This window comes from Anthonomus grandis, chromosome 17 (genome assembly GCF_022605725.1).
Source record: "Anthonomus grandis grandis chromosome 17, icAntGran1.3, whole genome shotgun sequence".
NCBI lineage: Eukaryota > Metazoa > Arthropoda > Insecta > Coleoptera > Curculionidae > Anthonomus > Anthonomus grandis.
Window position 1 is genome coordinate 17,874,811 of NC_065562.1, and position 23,689 is coordinate 17,898,499.

General features: G+C 37.7%; 2 protein-coding genes across 3 annotated transcripts; one reads left to right on the top strand and one right to left on the bottom strand.

The window, feature by feature from the left end:
• Nucleotides 1–2,748: 2,748 nt before the first annotated feature.
• Nucleotides 2,749–6,574, bottom strand: LOC126746245 (phospholipase A1 member A-like). The gene is made up of 7 exons (XM_050454402.1): nucleotides 6,409–6,574; nucleotides 6,216–6,354; nucleotides 6,006–6,163; nucleotides 3,496–3,681; nucleotides 3,204–3,440; nucleotides 2,971–3,148; nucleotides 2,749–2,921 (listed from the first exon to the last, which is right to left on the bottom strand). The coding sequence occupies exons 1-7, from the start codon at nucleotides 6,467–6,469 to the stop codon at nucleotides 2,807–2,809; spliced, it is 1,074 nt and encodes a 357-aa protein (XP_050310359.1). The 5' UTR covers nucleotides 6,470–6,574; the 3' UTR covers nucleotides 2,749–2,806.
• Nucleotides 6,575–9,518: 2,944 nt separating this feature from the next.
• On the top strand, nucleotides 9,519–18,151 carry LOC126746617 (myrosinase 1-like). Of its 2 annotated transcripts, none has more exons than XM_050454941.1 (9): nucleotides 9,519–9,625; nucleotides 10,417–10,517; nucleotides 10,572–10,804; nucleotides 10,859–11,195; nucleotides 11,254–11,348; nucleotides 12,786–12,955; nucleotides 13,011–13,284; nucleotides 17,817–17,923; nucleotides 17,977–18,151. In XM_050454941.1, exons 1-9 carry the CDS (start codon nucleotides 9,585–9,587, stop codon nucleotides 18,101–18,103), a joined length of 1,485 nt encoding a protein of 494 aa, XP_050310898.1. In that variant the 5' UTR covers nucleotides 9,519–9,584; the 3' UTR covers nucleotides 18,104–18,151. The 2 variants fall into 2 exon arrangements, with proteins under 2 accessions (XP_050310898.1, XP_050310896.1); XM_050454939.1 differs by lacking the exon at nucleotides 9,519–9,625 and adding an exon at nucleotides 9,638–9,740.
• The last annotated feature ends 5,538 nt before the right edge of the window (nucleotides 18,152–23,689 follow it).

The following is a 23,689-nucleotide window of genomic DNA, read 5'->3' on the forward strand; positions in this document are numbered from 1 at the left end:
CATCACCTTATTAGTCCGATCAAAAAAGAATTTTTTGGCGTTTGATAATTTTGAAAAATTACCCTCACTCTCTTTTTTTCCCAATTTAGGCGAGGTTTGGTAGTCTTGAATAAAGAGCCCTGCTGACCTTTAAATGACAATACGATACAATATTTAATTCTGGATTAATTCTTAAACTAAGCCAGCCACATTCAAAATCAAAATATTTCCTTTCCAAAATATCTGCCAACATTTTTCCCTAATTTGCCCGGACTACCATGGCCCACACTTCAATGTCAACGTCACACTGATCATCCGTCTCTCTCTAACTCATGGCGAACGACATTAGCCACGCCTCTTCATTAACGCGATATTAGTCCGGTCAAAAAAGTTTCTTTTTATAATCATGATGCAATGAGTTTTTGTAAATGTACCCCCACTCTCTTCTAATTTTTTGCCAAATTTGGGCGTGATTGGGTCGACATGTATAAAAAAGCCCTTTAAATGACCATACAATATATTTTCTATTTAATTTTGAATATGTCCTTAAATAGAGTCTCCAAAAAAAAAATTATTATTTTTAATACGCTTTGTTCTAATTTGCCCGGACTACAATGGCGCACACTACAATGTCAACGCCACACTGATCATCCGTCTCTCTCTAACACATGACGAACGAGATTAGCCACGCCTCTTCAAGAGCACGATATTAGTCCAGTCAAAAACAGTAAATTTTTTACAATCTTGATGAGACATTTTTTGCATTTGTTTTTTTCAAAAATTGCTCTCTCTCTCTTCTCATTTTTTTCCAAATTTGGGCGTGATTGGGTCGACATGTCTAAAAAAGCCCTTTAATTGACCATACAATATATTTTCTATTTAATTTTGAATTTGTCCTTAAATAGAGTCTCCAAAAAAAAAAAAATTATTATTTTTAATACGCTTTGTTCTAATTTGCCCGGACTACAATGGCGCACACCACAATGTCAACGTCACACTGATCACCCGTCTCTCTCTAATCCATGGCGAAGGACAGGAGCCACGACTCTTCAAGAGCACAATATTAGTCCGGTCAAAAACAGTAAATTTTTTATAATCTTGATGCAAAATTTTTTGCATTTGTTTTTTTCAAAAATTGCTCTCCCTCTCTTCTAATTTTTTTCCAAATTTGGGCGTGATTGGGTCGACAGGTATAAAAAAGCCCTTTAAATGACCATACAATATATTTTCTATTTAATTTTGAATTTGCCATTAAATAGAGTTTCCAAAAAAAAAATTATTTTTAATACGCTTTGTTCCAATTTGCCTGGACTACAATGGCGCACACTACAATGTCAACGTCACACCGATCACCCGTCTCTCTCTAGCGCATGGCGAAGGACAGGAGCCACGACTCTTCATTAGCGCGATATTAGTCCGGTCAAAAAAGTTTCTTTTTATAATCTTGATGCAATTTTTATAATTTGATTTTTTTGAAAAATTACCGTCACTCTCTTCTAATTTTTTCCAAATTTGAGCGTGATTGGGTCGACATGTATAAAAAAGCCCTTTAAAAGACGATACAATATATTTTCTATTTAATTTTGAATTTGTCATTAAATAGAGTCTCCAAAAAAAAAAAAATTATTTTTAATACGCTTTGTTCTAATTTGCCCGGACTATAATGGCGCACACTTCAATGTCAACGCCACACCGATCATCCGTCTCTCTCTAGCGCATGACGAACGACATTAGCCACGCCTCTTCAAAAGCACGATATTAGTCCGGTCAAAAACAGTAAATTTTTTACAATCTTGATGAGACATTTTTTGCATTTGTTTTTTTCAAAAATTGCTCTCTCTCTCTTCTAATTTTTTTCCAAATTTGGGCGTGATTGGGTCGACATGTATAAAAAAGCCCTTTAAATGACGATACAATATATTTTCTATTTAATTTTGAATTTGTCTTTAAATAGAGTCTACAAAAAAAATATTGTTTTTAATACGCTTTGTTCCAATTTGCCCGGACTACAATGGCGCACACTACAATGTCAACGTCACACCGATCACTCGTCTCTCTCTCTCTAACGCATGGCGAACGACAGGAGCCACGACTCTTCAAGAGCACGATATTAGTCCAGTCAAAAACAGTAAATTTTTTATAATCTTGATGCAACATTTTTTGCATTTTTTTTTTCATAAATTGCTCTCTCTCTCTTCTAATTTTTTTCAAAATTTGGGCGTGATTGGGTCGACATGTATAAAAAAGCCTCTTAAATGACGATACAATATAAATATTTTCTATTTAATTTTGAATTTGTCCTTAAATAGAGTCTCCAAAAAAAAAAATTATTATTTTTAATACGCTTTGTTCTAATTTGCCCGGACTACAATGGCCCACACTTCAATGTCAACGTCACACTCATGCTCCCTCTCACTCTAACACATCGCAAACGACAGTTTGCCCCGCCTCTTTAAGGGCACCGTATTAGTCCGGTCGAAACAGAGTTTTTTTTTTGAAGTTTTATTGTTGCGGGAATATTCATATCGATCCAGAGAGTCATCCTGAATTCTGCATAGCCCTCCTGTCCCTTCTCTAGTAAAAAAAAAAAAACACACTCGGCCGACAGGAAGCAGGACCGGACGTAGCGTGCGGACTATCCAGGCTCGCCATTGGCCCTTCACTGTGAGGGTTTTTGCCGCAATTAGCAATTTAAAACCTAAATCGATACTACTTACTATACACGCCATAATTCCGAGGGAGTTCTATGGTAAGAATAAAACGCAGGAATAGTTCGTTAAATTTTTATTAAAGCTACCATAATTCGATTAAAATACCCGTGGACAATTCATTGTTGGGTAAAAGAAGGTGGTTTCAAGCAGCACCGGACATCCCCAGCATCCCCCGGCTTCTTCGGACAATAAGGGGGCTGACTGTCGTGCACGCAATAGGAGCCAGCAGCCCTAAGAACAACATTGACACCCCTTATAGGCTACAAACAAATGCACTTACGTTAAGGGTGTGTTTTGGCCCATAAAAACGGGGATTCCCACTCGGTTTATTGGTCTGGCAGGCACGGGTCCTGAGGGACACCTCCTGGAGCACGGCTCGGCCTTTTTCTGCGTCCTGGGATCGATACTCTCGGCCATATAACAAATTGCCCATATGTGACTGCACAACTGGGCATCAACTAAGTGAAACCAATCATACATAAAGTAACCGGTTACAGCTCGGGTTTCACTTACTATCGGCGTTTTCGCAGTAGGGCTGGATCCTTCCGCCGTTAATGCAGAAATCCACGTGCCCCCCTCGGCCACCCTCACCGTAATGTCCGGCATTCGTGTGTAGAACGTGAACGGCAGCGGCGTCGCCAACGTTCAACTTGATCTGGTTGGTGATCAACGGCCTGGCGGGATCCAGAGCGACGATCCGATGCATCCGGAACATCACGTATTTGGAAATCAAACCGCAAACGTGCGAACCTAAAATTGCCCCGTTTTTATGGTCAGGTTGCCACTTTAAACCCGGAAGAGAGACCTAAGGAATGTCCCACGCAGGTGAGTTTCTCGGTCGGTAAACCTGCGATCCTTAAGGAGGTCAGCAGTTCCCCGGTACATCGGGCGACCGCACGCATGTTCGTCACCGCCGCCCTGTAGCAGGGGGCTTCCCCCAACGCGCCCCAATCCACGATCCAGACGTTGTACGAACCGTTTCGGATGTACGCTAAAAATCAACGTCGATTGTTCCAGAAATTTAATTTATTTTACCACAAAAGTGTGTTTAAAGATCTCGACTTTGTGATGAGCTAAAGTGCATGGGAAAAAATTAAATTTACTTCCAGGCAGTTGAATTGTGAGTATTGAACTTCCTAAAAAAAGTGAAAGGAATTGCAAAGTGCAACAGCATTTTTTTTAACCTCAATAATAAATATTTTTATTAGCGTGCTCTATTAAAGTTAAGGATTGTTACCGACATCTTTGACTTCCTGTAAAAAATTTCTTATTAAGAAAATTGACTTAAAATGATGATGTATAATAAAATGAAGTCCTCTTAACAATTTGGTAAAAGTTTGAGCAAATTTGGGAAGTTTTTAAGGGAGTTATTGGCAATTTTGTACTTCGGGTCTAAAAAAAAATTAAAAACTATAACCATCACCTTTTACTCCCTGTAATAAATTTCTTATTAAGAAAATTGACTTGAAATGCTGATTTTGTAATAAAATGAAGTCCTCCTAACAATTTGGTAAAAGTTTGAGCAAATTTGGGTAATTTTTAAGGGAGTTATTGGCAATTTTGTACTTTGGTTCTGAAAAAAATTGAAAACTATAACAATCACCTTTTACTCCCTGTAAAAAAATTCTTATTAAGAAAATTGACCTCAAATGCTGACTGTATAATAAAATGAAGTCCTCCTAACAATTTGGTAAAAGTTTGAGCAAATTTGGGAAATTTTTAAGGGAGTTATTGGCAATTTTGTACTTCGGTTCTAAAAAAATTGAAAACTATAACCATCACCTTTTACTCCCTGTAATAAATTTCTTATTAAGAAAATTGACCTCAAATGCTGACTGTATAAAAAGATGAAGTCCTCTTAACAATTTGGTAGAAGTTTGAGCAAATTTGGGCAATTTTTAAAGGAGTTATAGGCAATTTTGTACTTCGGTTCTAAAAAAATTGAAAACTATAACCATCACTTTTTACTCCCTGTAATAAATTTCTTATTAAGAAAATTGACTTGAAATGCTGATTTTGTAATAAAATGAAGTCCTCTTAACAATTTAGTAGAAGTTTGAGCAAATTTGGGAAATTTTTAAGGGAGTTATTGGCAATTTTGTACTTCGATTCTGAAAAAATTAAAAACTATAACAATCACCTTTTACTCCCTGTAAAAAAATTCTTATTAAGAAAATTGACCTCAAATGCTGACTGTATAATAAAATGAAGTCCTCTTAACAATTTGGTAGAAGTTTGAGCAAATTTGGGCAATTTTTAAGGGAGTTATTGGCAATTTTGTACTTCGGTTCTGAAAAAATTGAAAACTATAACCATCACCTTTTACTCCCTGTAATAAATTTCTTATTAAGAAAATTGACTTGAAATGCTGATTTTGTAATAAAATGAAGTCCTCTTAACAATTTGGTAGAAGTTTGAGCAAATTTGGGAAATTTTTAAGGGAGTTATAGGCAATTTCGTACTTCGGTTCTGAAAAAAAAATTAAAAACTATAACCATTACCTTTTACTCCCTGTACAGACTGTAAGAAATGCTTGGACAGTTGAAAAAACTTACTTCAGACACCTAAAATAATATGGAAACCTTTTCAAAATGTCTGGAATAAAGAAAGAAATCCTGGAACATAAGGAATTCCTTAATGGATGAACTTTCAACGCCCTAAAATTACTTTAGTTTTCTGGAATAAACGACTGCAATTGTTTGGGCAGAAAAAGCATCAACCTTCGCCTATCTGAAAAACCTGGAAGTGGCTTCAATTTTCCGAAATAAATGACTTAAAGTGCCTGGAAGGAATAACGATCTACTTCCAGGCAATTGAAACGTGATTGCTTCAATTGCTTGGAAGAATATTTCCAGACAGTTACAGCGATGAGCATTTAATTTTTGACCTCTTTCCTCTTATGGTAATGGATGTCAATCCTATACAGTGTGGATCTTTTTGCATTTAATTAAACTAGACCTGCAGGAAAAGGAGCTACAGCTCTACAACAGGAAAATACTAACGGTTCCACTGAAAAAAACAGAGATAATTCATAGAGGATCATTTTTTGCACCAAGGAATTAATTATCCTAATTGTTTCTCAGATATCTGCTTTTTTTTTTTTAAATTCTTGATAGCCAAGTGCCTGGACTAAATAAGGTATTACTTCCAGGCAGTTGAAACATGTCGACCCTAAAATACCTGGAAAATCTAATGACAACTTTTGGATTACTCGTAAACTTTGGACATGCTTAATCATGGTGGCTATTTTGAAGTATTTTCCTTTTCATTGCAATACTTTTTTTATTTATTGAATAATAATAATTATTATTTTACCGTCTCTTAGGACGTTCATTGGTAGAGCGTCATCCCCGCCAGCGTATCCATGAACTAGGAACAAATCCTCTTTTAAAGGGTCCCAAATGCTTTGCCTCAGCCAGTCAGTTTGTCCGTGGTCGAGCACTTGTTTTTGCCCATTGGAGTATAAAATGTATCTAAAAAAATTTTTTTAAACGTTCCCTCTATTGCTCTCTTGCTCCCACTCACCTAATATCGGGGTCCGGACACATGTCCTTGGCGTTAGCGGGCCTGAACACGCAGTCCTGCAGGGTGTTGTTGGTCTGTACGAAGTTATGCAAGTAAAGGGCGTCCTTTATGGGGTCGAAAATGGAACTTTGAGCGTTCGCTATAAAACAGCTCAATTGTGCATTAGGTTTAAAAAAACAATAATAATTCTTACCATTTTTGTGTGTTAAAACCACTATGAAACCCACTAAAACACTTCCTAGTAATACTTTCATCGTGGTTGCAGTCCAGGAAGACCGAAAGGAAGAATAAAACACGCGACTGAAATTGAAAATACGAAGAACCGTAGGCCACAAATGGTCTTAACTGATCAACACTTGGTATATACGTTACGATAAGTGCGACCTTAAGACTCCCCGGCTGGTTCCTTTGTTGCCCCCGTTTGTTGTGGTTTTTTCAATAATCAAAGATGGCGCCATCGAATCGTCTTTTTTAGTCAAAAGACTGTTTGTTTGACCTCCAACGTGCCACGCCCTATTTTTTTAAAACCAATCAAAGCTTACCAAGGTACCGTCACAAAATTGCTTAAGGGACCCTTAAGGATTTCTCATCAGTATTCGCGATATGGGCGAAAATAACGGTGCTCGGATAAAAGAAAGCGTATTGGTTACACATGCTTAATTCCATTTTACTTATTTGCATTTTTGTAAGTGAACATCGATGTTTATTCATTAGCTAGTTGTTTGGGTGCGAGGCTGATGAACCCTCGTTTAATGGATAAGATCGTTAATATTGAATTTAAATTTGCCGCCTAAATTGGCGTGTCGTGACTGGTCAAGCGTGATATGCGTCAAATTTTTTTACGTTTGAAAAAAAAATTTTACAACATTATCATCTAATTCGCCCGGACTATAGGTGCGCCGCTACGTCGCAACGTTCGTCCCTCTCACTCTTACGCACGGCAAAATGGCTGTTGGCCCCACCTCTTTATGGGCACATTATAGTCCGGTCAAAAATGGGCTTTTTAATGATTCGTTTAAAAAAAATTGTACATTACTTATTAGGCACTAATTATTCTTCAAACGTCATGTGCCGTAATTGAATTCAAAAAAATCACGAATTTTTATCCAATTAGCTTGGACTAAACAAGACCAGCGTACGCGACTACGTCACGACTACGTCGCACCATTATTATCTAATTTGCCCGAACTACAGGTGCGTCGCTACGTCGCAACCTTCGTTCCTCTCACTCTTACGCACGGCAAATGACCGTTGGCCCCACCTCTTTATGGGCACATCATAGTCCGGTCAAAAATGGGCTTTTTAATGATTCATTTAAAAAAAATTGTACATTACTTATTAGGCACTAATTATTCTTCAAACGTCATGTGCCGTAATTGAATTAAAAAAATCACAAATTTTTATCCAATTAGCTTGGACTAAGCAAGATCAGCGTACGCGACTACGTCACGACGATCTTCCGTCTCGCTCTTACCCACCTAAAACGACGGTTACGCCTCGTCCCTCGAAGAGAATACAATAGTCCGGTCGAAAAGCGTTTTTATTAATACAAATATTGTTTATATGTAATTTACGATGGTTCTTTAAGGCCTGTTCAAATACCGAACGACAATTGCATTTTATTATTATGGTAATTAATTTAACCCTAATTGGCTTACGCACTTTTACTGACTTATTAGGCGATGCAAAAAAGAGTCCGCACCATTATTATCTAATTTGCCCGAACTACAGGTGCGGCGCTACGTCGCAACCTTTATCCCTCTCACTCTTACGCACGGCAAATGACCGTTGGCCCCACCTCTTTATGGGCACATTATAGTCCGGTCAAAAATGGATTTTTTAATGATTCATTTAAAAAAAATTGTACATTACTTATTATTCTTCAAACGTCATGTGCCGTAATTGAATTCAAAAAAATCACAAATTTTTATCCAATTAGCTTGGACTAAACAAGACCAGCGTACGCGACTACGTCGCACCATTATTATCTAATTTGCCCGAACTACAGGTGCGCCGCTACGTCGCAACCTTCGTCCCTCTCACTCCTACGCACGGCAAATGACCGTTAACTCCATCTCTTTATGGGCACATCATAGTCCGGTCAAAAATGGATTTTTTATTTATTTATTTAAAAAAAAATTGTATAATACTTATTAAACCCTAATAACTCTTGAAACTTGTATTGAATTTATTATTTTAAAAAAAATTCCACTTTATTTTCCTTAATTAGCTTGGACTATACAAGACCAAGTTCCATCTCCATCTTCCATCTCGTTCTTACGCACCTAGAACGACGGTTACGCCTCGTCTCTCGAAGAGAATACAATAGTCCGGTCGAAAAATGTTTTTATTAATACAAATATTGTTTTTCTACTACCGTGCGTAAAGTACTGACTTTACGCATTAGGGCCTAAAAAGACTTTTTTTATGCAGTGCGTAAAAAGTAATTTGACGTTTTTTTACAGTAATTTTATAACTTGTCAAAAATGTTTTTGACGTTTTTCACGCACTAATGCGTAAAGTAATTTGGTATTTTGAATGTTTTTTTCAGGTGTAATTTTTGTATAATTATTTTTGTATATTACACGTGTGTAAAACCATCTTTTTTTTATTTATGGCAATTTTACACACTTGTTACGTAGATATTAATTAGATGCAATTTACGATTCAACAATTGTTCTTTAAGGCCTGTTTAAATACGCAACGATAATTTCTAATTAATTTAGCCTGAATTAGCTTACGCACTTTTACTGACTTATTAGGCGATACAAAAAAGAGTCCGCACCATTATTATCTAATTTGCCCGAACTACAGGTGCGCCGCTACGTCGCAACCTTCGTCCCTCTCACTCTTACGCATGGCAAATGACCGTTGGCCCCACCTCTTTATGGGCACATCATAGTCCGGTCAAAAATGGGCTTTTTAATGATTCATTTAAAAAAAATTGTACATTACTTATTAGGCACTTATTATTCTTCAAACGTCATGTGCCGTAATTGAATTCAAAAAAATCACAAATTTTTATCCAATTAGCTTGGACTAAGCAGGATCAGCGTACGCGACTACGTCATGACGCTCTTCCGTCTCGCTCTTACCCACCTAAAACGACTATTACGCCTCGCCTCTCGGAGAGCGCACAATAGTCCGGTCGAAAAACGTTTTAATTAATAATAAAAATATTGTTTATATGCAATTTACGATGGTTCTTTAAGGCCTGTTCAAATACCAAACAACAATTGCTTTTTATTGTTATTGTAAGTCATTATGTGTAATTGGCTTATGTACTTTTACTGCCTTATTAGACTATAAAACCGCAGGACTATAATAATTATTTAACTGAAAGCGGTAAATATTGACTAATGACAAATAATGCATTGCATTTTTTTAGTTTACTGTCTGCTGATAGCGCAGTAAGTATTATATATATATTATATTTTTTTTTTAGTATTGCTAATTGACTTTTAAGTAAAACATGCGGGCGCATTACTACCTTGGTCTCGCTATAATATTAAGTGTGTTAAACATGTAAGTGTCTATAAATTAAAACCATAATATTTTCTTAAATGAGACTAGTTTGCTTCATTAGTCTTAAAAACAAGATAATATTTTATATCTTATAGTGTAATAATGGAATATAATACACAAAGAAAAATAGGAAAATTGCTTAAAAGAAAAATGCAGTGGTATACGATAAATCCCTTATGGACGCCATTGGTATTCCCCCTGATGCATAAAACACATCTGCAAGTTAAAAAAAAATATCTGCATTGGTAGTAAAGTTAAAATCTCATCCATTAAACCCGTTTTATAAACGTCTTTAAATAGTATACAATATACCATACTTATATGAAATAATAAATGCCTGTTAAACAATATGAAAATATACTTAATGGTTTTTTAGATTTTGGACTTTGAAGATCATACGCCTATAAGCTGGCATATGTCTGATAATTCTGTTTGTATAAAGTTGTACTTCACAACATTTGTTAAGAACATTCTTGTGAAAATTATGCTTTTTGTTTGAAGAAAATGCTCCTATTAGTTTTTTAGATGTTAGACTTTAAAGTAAATGGTCTACTATGAAAATATGAAATATCGGACACTTATTAACATTTGAAAATAGCTGGCCAAATAATCAAATAATGACAACCGATGCTACTTACTTAAGACAGTTCTTGACAACCAACTAATTCCGTTCCAGACTAGAGGCCAAATGCAAAAAATGCTTCCCCCCGGATTTCATTTGGGGCGTCTCAAGTTCCGCTTACCAAGTGGAAGGGGCGTGGAATACCAGCGGAAAAGGTAAGCGGCTACTTACCACCCCCCCCCCCCTCTCTATTTACGAACCTTATTAAGGTGAAAACATTTGGGATTGGTACACTCACACTTACCCGGAGAAAATTGCCGACGGTAACAACGGGGATATAGCCACGGATTCTTACGGGAAATGGCGGGAAGATGTCGAACTGGTTCGGGACCTCGGGGTCGGCTTTTACCGGTTTTCTTTATCCTGGGCCAGGATCTTACCGGACGGTACTACCGGCTACGTTAACCAGGCAGGAGTAGATTATTACTTGAATATCATTAAAGTACCTTAACGCGCCTATTATACCCATACGCCTCCTAATGGATTCAATTCCCAGGCGCTGAAAGAGCACCACATTGAACCACTGGTGACGATTTACCATTGGGACCTGCCGCTTACCCTGTTGCACCAGGGAGGGTGGCTAAATAAAACAATGGCCGACCGGTTCGCCGAGTACGCCACCCTCTGTTTCGAACTGTTCGGCCCTTACGTCAAACATTGGGTGACGGTTAACGAGCCGTACATCCACTGTTATAACGCTTACGGTACCGGATTGCATGCCCCCGGGGTGAACGAGTCCGGTACTGCCACTTATAAGTGTTTGTACACGTGCGCACTCGCCCACGCCAAGGCCTACAGGGTGTACCAGGGGCGGTTTAAGGAGCAACAAAATGGTACCGCTTTTTTCCTCATTTGTAATTTAACGTACTGAGTAATGCGTTTTTTTTTTAGGGCAAGTCGGGCCTGTTTTGGCATGTTCTTGGTTTGCGCCGTTGACCAATAGTACCGAGGACGTTCTTACCGCTGAAAACGCGCTTCTGTGGGACGTAAGTGTCAATTGAAATAGAAGGAGAGTTTTTCACGGTGTCTGAATCTCTGGAGTCGTTTTTCCAGGCTTTTGGAGGCACTTTTTATACTATTCCAGGCGATTTAATGATTTTCTTTCAATCATTCTTTTACAACTTCCAGGCATTAAGTCATTTGAGGTAATTTATTATTTTATTCCAGGCATTTGACGCCATTTCTCCTTCTTCCATTAAAGGACTCAACCACTTAAGGCCATTTATTGTGTCATTCCAGGCATTTGAGTTTAAAGTAATTTTTTTATTATAAAACCAAATTTGCCCGGACTATAAGCTACGCTACGTTTTCTCTCTCGCTCTTATGCATGGCGAATTACAGTTACCCCCCTCTATCCTTTTTGCAAATTCATTTTGTTATATTTACGCCGCAACGGTTCTCTCTCTCTCTCTCTCTCTTACGCAAAGGGAGTCACAGTCGTCCCGCTTCTTTGCAAATTTATTTTGAAACTATCTCATTTACCTCGGACTATACGGTACGCGGCTCTACTTGAAACTAGAGAAAGACTCTCTTGTTCTCCTTTTTCCACTGAAAGAACCTGTAATATTTCTTCTTTGTCTGCCAACTGCCTGGAAGTAGTTCAAGACTTTCCTGTTCTCTTTCTTCAATTGAAAGAATTTGCAATTTTCCATCTTCATCTAAGAGGATCTTGTGTAAATCCAAAGAAATAAAGTCTATGACTTCCAGATACCTGGAAGTAGAACAAGACTCTCCTGTTCTCCTTCTCACACTAAAAGAATCTACAATTTTCCATCTTCGTCTAATTCAAAGCAGTTGAAGTGTATGAGTTTCAACTGCCTGGAAGTAGACCATTATTCACCGGTTAACCCTTTTCCACTGAATGTACCTGAAATATTTCTTCCTTGTCTAGAAGAATTTATTGTATATCTCCAGAAAAGTGTAAAGAGTCTATAGCTGCCTGGAAATATAGTAAGACTCTCCTGTTCTCCTTTTCCCAATTAAACAATTTTCATGATGATGGTTTTTTCTCTCACTCTAACGCAGTGCAAATGCTTTTGTAAATTTTTTTTTTTAATTATATTGCCCGGACTATAAACTACACGGTAACGTCATCATTATTTTACCTCTCACTCTTACGCAGCGCGAATGACAGCCCTTTTACAAATTTTCTTGTCCAATTTGCCCGGACTATAAACTCCGCGCTTACGTCACAATCGTTTTTGCTCTCGCCCTCTCACTCTTACGCATGGCGAATAACAGTGGGCCCCGCCACTTCAAGGGCACGCCATAGTCCGGTCGAAAAATGATTTTTTTGTATCATGATATAAAAACAGGAGGTTGTTGTTCTATGAGATAGAATCGAAAGCGAAAGTTTCGGTCGATATTAGCTCGTCATCATCATCATCATCAGGGCCGTATTAAAGGTTATTGTTTGATTATAGCTTGGCCTAGTGGCTGATCCTTTGGTGCACGGAAACTGGCCTCAAACAACCATAGACCGGATAGGAAACTTGAGTAGTTTGCAAGGATTTAACTCATCCAGACTGCCAGAGTTTAGTGATAAAGAAAAGTTATTAATGAAAGGATCCTATGACTTTTTGGCACTGAATTAGTGAGTATCTAAGCACTCTTTTTACGTTTCTTCAGCAAGACTAACAAATTTGTAGCTACACCACCGATATAGTAACTCCGATCCCAAACGTCTCCTCCATAGAGCTGACAACGATCAGTTATGACATAGACAAGAACTTTTCGCCGTCGTATGATCCCAAATGGCCTCAGGCAGCATCTCCGTGGCTCAGAAGCAACCCAATCGGTCTCAGAAACACTTTAAATTGGCTAAAAGACCGTTATGGCGGCCCCAGAATATTTATTACGGAAAACGGTTGGTCTGAAAAGCAAGGGATTTTAAATGATACGGCTAGGGTCGATTATATCAAGGTAAAATAAAGGGTCTTCCAGGATGTACTCGAGGTGGTGATGGGGACCATCCAGGTGTTCAAGTAATGAACGTTTAAATTGGCCAGGCAATTGAACTACTGGGAGTGGCTTCAAAAATCTTCCAAGTACTCTGAAGATTCTTCCAGGGAATTCTCAGTGTAATTCCAGGGATCTAAGCCTCTTGAAGTGCCTAGAATATTCTTCTCGGTACTGTGACAGTTCTTTCGAGCAATAGAGCTACTTGGAATCCCTGGAATAATCTTCTAAGTCCTCTAAGGGATTCTTCCAGACATTCTGAGTTTAATTACAGGGAACTGAGTTCTTTGAAGTGCTTGGAATACTTTTCTAAGTATTGTGACAGTCCTTCCAGGCAATTGTGCCACTTGGAGTGCCTGGAATTACCTTCTAAGTACTCTAAGGGTTCTTTAGGGAATTCTAAGTCTATTTCCAGGGATTTGAGGCCCTTGAAGTGCCTGGACTACTCTTTTAAGTACTGTGACAGTTCTTCAAGGCAATTGAGTTACTTGGAGTGCCTGGAATAATCTTCTAAGTACTCTGACAGTTCTTCCAGGCAATTGAGTTACTTGGAATACCTGGAATAATCTTCTAAGTACACTGAAGATTCTTCCAGGGAGTTCTCAGTGTAACTACAGAGATCTGAACCTGGAATATTCTTCTCAATACTGTGACAGTTTTTTCAAGCAATTGAGCTACTTGGAATTAGCTTCTATGTACTCTACGGGTTCTTCCAGGGAATTCAAAGTCTATTTCCGAAGATCTGAACCTCTTGAAGTGCCTGGACTAATCTTTAAAGTACTGTGACAGTTCTTCTAGGCAATTGAGCCACTTGGAGTGCCTGGAATAATCTTCTAAGCACTTTAAGGGTTCTTCCAGGGAATTCTCAGTTTAATTACAGGGATCTGAGCCTCGTGAAGGTCCTGGAATACTCGTCTAAGTACTCTGACAATTCTTCCAGGCAATTGAACCACTTGGAGTGCCTGGAATAATCTTCTAAATACTCTGAAGATTCTTCGAGGGAATTCTCAGTGTAACTACAGAGATCTGAACCTGGAATATTCTTCTCAATACTGTGACAGTTTTTTCAAGCAATTGAGCTACTTGGAATTAGCTTCTATATACTCTAAGGGTTCTTCCAGGTAATTCTAAGTCAATTTCCGGAGATCTGAACCTCTTGAAGTGCCTGGACCTATCTTTAAAGTACTGTGACAGTTCTTCCAGGCAATTGAACTACTCATAGTGTCTGAAAGAATTTTCTAAGTACTCTGAGGGTTCGTCCGGGCAACTCTGAGTTTAATTACAGGGATCTGAGTCCCCTGAAGTGCTTGGGATACTTTTCCAAGTACTGGGACAGTTCTTCCAGGCAATGGAGCCACTTAGAGTGCCTGGAATAATCTTCTAGGCACTTTAAGGGTTCTTCCAGGGAATTCTCAGTTTAATTACAGGGATCTGAGCCTCGTGAAAGTCCTGGAATACTCGTCTAAGTATTGTGACAATTCTTCCAGGCAATTGAGCCACTTAGAGAGCCTGGAATTACCTTCTAAGTACTCTAAGGGTTCTTTCAGGGAATTCTAAGTCTATTTCCAGGGATTTGGACCTCTTGAAGTGCCTGGACTAGTCTTTAAAGTACTGTGACGGTCCTTCCAGGCAATTGAGTCACTTGGAGTGCCTGGAATAATCTTTTAAATACTCTGAAGATTCTTCCAGGGAGTTCTCAATGTAATTACAGGGATCTGAACCAGGAATATTCTTCTCAATACTGTGACAGTTTTTTCAAGCAATTGAGCTACTTGGAATTAGCTTCTATGTACTCTAAGGGTTCTTCCAGGTTATTCAAAGTCTATTTCCGGAGATCTGAACCTCTTGAAGTGCCTGGACTAGTCTTTAAAGTACTGTGACAGTTCTTCCAAGCAATTGAGCTACTTGGAGTGCCTGTAATAATCTTGTAAGTACTCTGAGGGTTCGTCCGGGGAACTCTGAGTTTCATTACAGGAATCTGAGTCCCTTGAAGTGCTTGGGATACTTTTCCAAGTACTGGGACAGTTCTTCCAGGCAATTGAGCCACTTGAAGTGCCTGTAATAATCTTCTAAGTACTCTAAGGGTTCTTCCAGGGAATTCTCAGTTTAATTACAGGGATCTGAGCCTCGTGAAGGTCCTGGAATACTCGTCTAAGTACTCTGACAATTCTTCCAGGCAATTGAGCCACTTGGAGTGCCTGCAATAATCTTCTAAGTACTTTGAAGATTCTTCCAGGGAATTATCAGTGTAATTATAGGGATCTGAGCCTGGAATATTCTTCTCAATACTATGGACAGTTTTTTCAAGAAATTAAGCTACTTGGAATTAGCTTCTATGTACTCTAAGGGTTCTTCCAGGGAATTCAAAGTCTATTTCTGGGGATCTGAACCTCTTGAAGTGCCTGGACTAGTCTTTAAGGTACTGCGACAGTTCTTCCGGGCAATTGAACTACTCATAGTGCCTGAAAGAATCTTTTAAGTACTCTGAGGGTTCGTCCGGGCAACTCTGAGTTTCATTACAGGAATCCGAGTCCCTTGAAGTGCTTGGGATACTTTTTTAAGTACTGGGACAGTTCTTCCAGACAATGGAACCACTTAAAATGTCTGGAATAATCTTCTAAGTACTTTAAGGGTTCTTCCAGGGAATTCTCAGTTTAATTACAGGAATCTGAGCCTCGTGAAGGTCCTGGAATACTCGTCTAAGTACTGTGACAATTCTTCCAGGCAATTGAGCTATGTAAAGTGCCTGTAATAATCTTCTAAGTACTCTAAGGGTTTTTCCAAGGAATTTAAAGTCTATTTCTGGGGATTTGAACCTCTTGGAGTGCCTGGACTAGTCATTAACGTACTGTGACAGTTCTTCTAGGCAATTGAGTCACTTGGAGTGCCTGGAATTACCTTCTAAGTACTCTAAGGGTTCTTCCAGGGAATTCAAGGTTTATTTTCGAGGATCTGAGCCTCTTGAAGTGCCTGGAATATTCTTCTCAGTACTGTGACAATTCTTTCAAGCGATTTAGCTACTTGGAGTGTCTGGAATAATCTTCTAAGTACTCTAAAGGTTCTTCCAGGGAATTCTAAGTCTATTTCCGGGGATTTGAACCTCTTGGAGTGCCTGGACTAGTCATTAACGTACTGTGACAGTTCTTCTAGACAATTGAGTTACTTGGAGTGCCTGGAATAATCTTTTAAGTACTCTGAGGGTGATTCCAGACAATTCTGAACTGAATTCCAGCGATTTGAGCCTCTGAAAGTGCTTGGAAGAATCTTCTAAATACTTTGAGGGTTCTCCCGGATAAGTCTCAGAGTAATTTCATGAATTTAAGCCTTTTGAAGTGTGCTGACACTTCTTCCAGGGATTTGAGGCCCTTGAAGTGCCTGGACTACTCTTCTAAGTACTGTGACAGTTCTTCCAGGCTATTGAGTTACTTGGAGTGCCTGGAAGAATCTTCTAAGTACTCTGAGAGTTCTTCCGGGTAATTCTGAGTTTAATTACAGGGATCTGAGCCTCGTGAAGGTCCTGGAATACTCGTCTAAGTACTGTGACAATTCTTCCAGGCAATTGAGCTACTTGGAGTGCCTGGAAGAATCTTCTAAGTACTCTGAGAGTTCTTCTAAAGTGCCTGGACTACTCTTTTAAGTAGTGTGACACTTTTTCTTACTTGGAGTACCTGGAATAAGCTTCCGTGTACTCTGAAAGTTCATTACAATCAACTCCCCCCATCCATCCCACTCCATTCACAAATTTATTTAAAAAAAAAAAAAAGTTATGAAAAACGTCCATTTGTCAAAAGTAATGTCAATAATTGACAAGTGACATTTCACTCCGCCTAAACGGATCTATCGTTCTCTTTCGGTACTGTATGAAAGTGACTTCTGTCCCCTTTTATTCCAAGATGGCGCCCATTTTGACAGTTCAGGCTTGGGCCCTCTCGACTCTCGTTTAATTGAAACAAAAATCGCGCATGCCCTCTGCGAATCGTCAATCAAGAGGGCCGCCATCTTTAAAAGCAAAATTCAGTTAATTATCTTTGAAAATTTGACAGAAACCTTGCACAATATGGCACCTTGTGTTTAGTAATAATCGGTCCATCACATCTTACGTAGCGTATAAATGTAATTACATAAAGGAAAGATGTTGATGTAGATGTAACGGAATTTATAGACAATCGAGTTCCAAATGGTTAGATCTGGCGAGTCTTGGCCGTCAAGATCTCCTGACTTAAACCCAGTAGACTATTTTTTGTAGGGTTATTTATTAAAAGTAAAGGTTTATAATGTTCCTAAAGAAAACAGACATCAGCAATTAATTGACCGCGTTAATAACTATTGAGCTAAAGTTAGCCTTCATAGATTTGTCATAAGTTCTATTTTAAAATTGCATTTACGTTGATGCATATATAGTAAAATTTAAAAAAAAATAATGTGTACCTTATCATCACCTTTAAGTGTGTACCCTAGAACACCACGAAATGGGTAAAATTCTTGGTTGGTTTTAGGGTCATTTGTGTAACGTTTTAAGGGCCTCCCGTATGGATAACGTTAACGTTATTGGATACTTTTATTGGTCCTTGCTGAATAGTTATGAATGGACCGCCGGGTATACGTAAGTTATATTAGTCAGATGCACTGGATAGGGTTTATTCGTTTTTATTCCAGGGAATTGTTTGGTTTGGTTGAAGTGGATTTCCAGAATCCCGACAGAACAAGGACCCCCAAGGAGTCTTATTATTATTATAAGAATGTCGCGGAGACTAACTGCCTGGACTATTGTCCTTTTAGATGAAAAGTTGCACTGAAGTGTTTAATAAAAATGCTCGAGTACTTCAAGGAATTTTTCGTTTTATTTCAGCCCTTCCATATAATTTTAGGTGTTAAGTAATTTTTTGCGCCTTCCAGGGATTTCGAGTACGAGGGTGATCCCAGAAGTACCCGGCCTGACCTAGAGAGTAGTAGTTTGAAAAATATCAGTGTATTAGAAGGTATACAATTTATATAAGTTTGAAGACGCCACGTTGTTTAGTATTTGTTTGGCAGCCATCAATAGTGAACGTTTTCAGTGAATTTGTGAAAATGGAGAAAATTGGTCGCATCGTTATGTGATACAAGACTTTTATTTGAAAGGCCTCAGCCCGACCAATATAAAAGCTGAACTGGATTCTACTCTGGGCGAGTCTGCTCCTTCGTTAACAACAGTAAAATATTGGGTAGCAGAGTTTAAAGGAGGCCGTACGAGCTGCCAAGACGAACATCGCAGTGGTCGACTCCAGAAATTTTAAAGAAAATTCACAAAGCGGTACTGGACGATCGTCGACTGAAAGTGCGCGACCTAGCGGACATAGTAGGCATTTCAAAAAATTGCGGTACATCGCATATTAACTGAAAATTTTGACATGAGAAAGCTGTGTGCAAGATGGGTGCCGCGTTTGATCACACTCGCAAAAATAGTGTCGTGAAGATGTTTCAATTGAGTGTTTTGCGAAATATAGTAGCAACAAAGCAGAATTTTTGCGTCGGATGAAACATGGGTCCATCACTTCACACCTGATATAAAAGAACAATCAAAACAAGGGACTCAAAAGGGAGAACCGGCTCCAAAGAAGGCGAAAACCGTGCAAGGTCGTGGCGTCGCTTTTTTGGGATGCCCGAGGGATAATTTTCATTGACTATCTTGAAAAAGGTAAAACTATCAACGGCGAGTATTATGCGAACTTATTGGAACGTTTGAGCGAAGAAATCAAGCAAAAACGGCCGCATTTGGTTAAGAAGAAAAAGTTGTTTCATCAAGACAATGTACCATTATTGCAATGGCCAAAATTAACGAATTAAAGTTTGAATTGCTACCTCACGCACCCTATTCGCCAGATTTAGCCCCCTCAGATTATTTTCTGTTAAAACTTAAAAAACTGGTTCAGCGGTCAAAGAATTTCCAACGATGAAGATGAAGAAGTGATGTCTGCAGTTAATGGCTATTTCGAGTCGCAAGACAGTTCTTATTATAAAAAGGGTATCGAACTTAAGACATCGCTGGGAAAAGTGTATAGAGCTGAAAGGAGATCATTTTCTGGGACCATCCTCGTAATTGTCAATATAATTCCAGGCAATTGACGCAATTTTGTCATTTTTTTTCACGCATTTCGAAGCTCTTTAAGTCACTTTTTTCTCCAAGGATTTTGAATAATTTATTATCATATTATTCCAGCCGGTTTACGTCTTTTTATTTCTAAGGATTTCAAATCGATTCCTCAATGTTTTTTTTAGGAGCAACGTTCCAAGTAGTCTTCCATGTTATGCCAGACGATCGGGGTATTTTCCAGCGCTTATTCCAGGCATTCGAAGCCAGTTTAAAATTCCTTTCGGATATTTGACGTTATTTTCTATACATTAGAGGCATTTGAAGTCGGTGTCCGTTTTATTGCGGGCATTTGGGCAAATTTTCAATTTTATTTCAGGTATTTAAAACAATTTTTAGCAGTTGGACAACTGCCTGGAAGTAAATCTTTATATCTCGCAGATACTTTAAGCCATTACTTTCTAGTTCTTTCAAGGAGTTCGATGCTTATTGTTGAACCGCCTGCGGGAGTTATTCCTTATTTCTTCCAGGCAATAGAAGTCTTTTCAAAAGGATTCCAAAAAAAATTCATCTTCCAAGGATTTCGAGTAAATTCGTATATAATTCAAAAACTGTCATCCGAGCTGCACTAGTAAGAAATCCAGTTAAATACAAAAAATTCAGGAAGTTGGGCCGGTACAAATTGCATGGAAAAAAATTATTTAGCATCATAAATTACAGTCCTATAATACATTGTAAAAGTTCCGAATATTGAGCGTATAATCCTTTAAAAAATAAATTCTTCCGGGAAATCGAGCTCCCATATTTTGCAGTTTCTCCAGGCAATTAAACGCTCGTCGTTCAACTGCCTGGAAGTAACTCCTTATTTTTTCCAGGAAGTTGAGGTCACTCCTCAGTTTTTCAAATTTCCGATTTCATCTAGAAATCATTCAATCATTGTGCGAACATAAATGGTTATAACAAAAAAAAAGTTTATCCTACAGACATTATTATTACCGAGGACGCCCTGAGGATGGACTTATAGAGATCGAAACGTCGCCGGAATATATAGTTGATCCTCTGAAGTAGTTTAACAAAAGGAAAAAAATCCTCAATTTTCTTCAGTTGAGGTTATTCCTAATTTCTTCCAGGCGATTGAGGTTATTTTTTAGGTTCTCCAGGGAGCAATATGATGAGCAAGTAAATCCTTATTCCTACCAGATACTTTAAGTGGTTTATTCCAGTTAAAAGTTGCTTCAACTGCCTCAAAATTATAATATGCAATTTTACAAATAATATGACACATCCTATTTATTTGAGTTTACTATTCTTTGCTCTCAAATTAATAGGGTAAGTAAGCAACTATTTCCTAATATTTTTTTAATTATAACTAATTCCCTATTTTTTCCAGGCACTTCAAGTCAGTCCTTTCAAAGAGTTTAGGTTATTTTCCAGGTTCTCCAGGGAGCTATATGATCATGTTTCAACTGTCTGAAAGTAAATCCTCATTTTTTCCAGGCAATTGACGTCAGAAAAGTCATAGAATTCTTCCAGGGAGATCACTGTTCAACTGCCTTATTGTTTCCAGGCAAAAAGTCACTTATATCATGAAACTAAAGCCATCAAGTAATTAATTACTGATTTTCCAGGAAACCTCATCTAAGTAAATTTTTCATGTTAATATTAAGATATTTAAATGCTTTAGTTGTTGGACGTGTACATGCTGCACAAAAGTAGGAAATCTAGTACTACAATTAATGTAGCAGAGCAGGAAGTTGGACCGGTACAAAATACGCGAAAGTAAAAAATTAACTTTGACAAAGGAATTTTTCATTAATCGTATTATAGACAAGAAAATAAATACAGAAGATCGGAAATTTGGACGGGGACAAATTGCATGGACTAAAATATCCTTTAAAAAATAAATTCTTTCAGGAAATTGAGGTCATTTTCCAGTTTCTCCAGGCAATTAAATGTTCAACTGCCTGGAAGTAATTCCTTATTTCTTCTAGTCAATTTTAGCAAAGAAACCAATTTTAATATTACGTAAATTAAAGGAAAGTGCATTTGTAATGTTAAATGAAGATAAAAAAAATAATTCATGGATTCCTTTGCTAAAGAGAGAGGGAAAACAGGGCATTCACTTTATTCTTTCCAAGCACTTTCAGTTGTTTGTTCCAGAAAATTGAAACGGTTCTTAGGCTTTCCGGACAGTTGAAAGTTCATGCTTCAAGTGCCTGGAAGTATTCGCATATAACAATAATATGCAGGTTTACAAATAATATGAAACGTCTTATTTCTTTGACTTAAGAGCATATTATCCTAGTTCAACTAATTATTTCCTAATATGTTTTATTATAAGTAATTCCCTATTTCTTCCAGGCACTTTAAGTAATATCTGGCAGGAAGTTTGACGTTTAATTGCTTGGAAGTAACACCTTATTTCTTCCTGGAAATTCAAGTCATTTATTCCAGGAAGTCACTTTTATGTTTTCCTAAGAGTTGAAAGTTCTTGTTTCAACTGCCTGGAAGAAATAAGGTATTCCTTTCCAGGCACTTTAGGTCCTTATTGATTCCAGGAAGATAAAGTAATTTCTGAGCTTTTCAGGTAGTTAAAAGTTCATCATTCAAGTAATTCCGCTAATTTTTTAATGTTTCTTTTACTTTTTACAGGAACTTAAAAAAAAAATTCCTAATTCTTGCTTAATCAGACACTTGCCTTTCTTTTACATCGTCACCTTGCTAAGGTGCTATAGATTGTTCTTTTGGAAAAGTTGTATTGCTGTATTTGAATATTGAACATCATATATCCGAACAACATGATGGTTTCCTACCCCAGAAATCTACAGTATCAAATACCCACAATACATTTTACTAAATATATAGTTCGTTCACTAAAAAAAAAGGGTCACAAGTTGGAAGTTGTATTTGCTGGCTTCGAAAAAGCTTTTGACAAAGTTAAAAGCACTTAAGGAAAAGTAGGTCTAAAAGTATTGATCTGTTAAAATCTATGACTAGAAAACTACTGTACCCACAAGAAAATCATTAAATACCATGCATGCAGCTTTTATAATTTACCATTTACCTCCTAAAGGTAATGGAACTCCTGAAAGTTGTAATAAAAAATCTGTAAATACAATTCTTGTACAGCCAACCGAGGTTTGGAACTACTTGTCCCAAGATCCAAAGACTTAGTACTGATTTACTAAGAGCTATAGCTTAAAAACTACAACAGTTACACGAATTTTACCAAAAATCACTTTTGACAAAGTAGTCGAGATCTTTTTTCTGTCTACTTGTGTAGCAAGTTGCCAAAAACTAAAGATCCTCAAGGACACAGAGTCTATTCAAGTGGAACTATACCTTAATCCTCCCTTTCCCATATTTCTTAGGAGGGTTTTCATGGGTAAATTTCTTGAAAATGGGTGAGGAACTTAGTACTTTGCCTCCTTTAAGTGCCTCAACGTAAGGGAAATATTGGACTAATTCCAAGCAGTTGATAAATTAATTCTTGCAGGCCTTTCTAAGCTTAGACGCTTCATCCTTCAAGTGCCTGGACGTAATAGAAATATTGTAACAATTCCAGGCAGTTATTGACAGTAATTCTTCTGAAATATTCATAGTTTGCAGGCCTTCCTACACTAAGAACTTTGCCTCTTTCAAGTGCCTGGACGTAATGGAAATATTGGACTAATTGTAGTAATTCCAGGCAATTGATGAAGTAACTCTTCTGAGATGTTCAAGCCTTGTATGTAGCCTTTACTCCTTCAACTGCCTAGAAGTAATGAAAACAGTTTACTAATTCCAGGCAGTTAACGTGATTTTTATGAAATGTTCATGTGTTGCAGGCCTTCCTGGACTTAAATGGAAGGCAGTGGACAACAGTAATTCTTCTGAAAGATTCATAGTCTGCAGGCCTTCCTACACTTAGAACTTTGCCTTCTGTGGGGAGGTTTTTTCTGCCCCAATCACGAGGAACAATCCAAAGAAACTTTTAAAACAAAAATCAAGTCAATATGTTCACTAGAAGTGGAGTTATGACCCAAGTTACCTAAAACTGTCTTTGTTCTCAAACATGATTTTCTAAAATTTGAATAAAAAAACTTCTAATGCACGGATTTGCTTCATTTTTTCAACGGAAGCTTAGGAACAGTCCAAAGAAACTTTTGAAACAAAAATCAAGTCAATATGTTCACTAGAAGTGGAGTTATGACCCAAGTTACCTGAAACTGTCTTTGTTCTTGGACATGATTTTCAAAAATTTGAATAAAAAAACTTCTAATGAACGGATTTGCTTCATTTTTTCAATGGAAGCTTAAG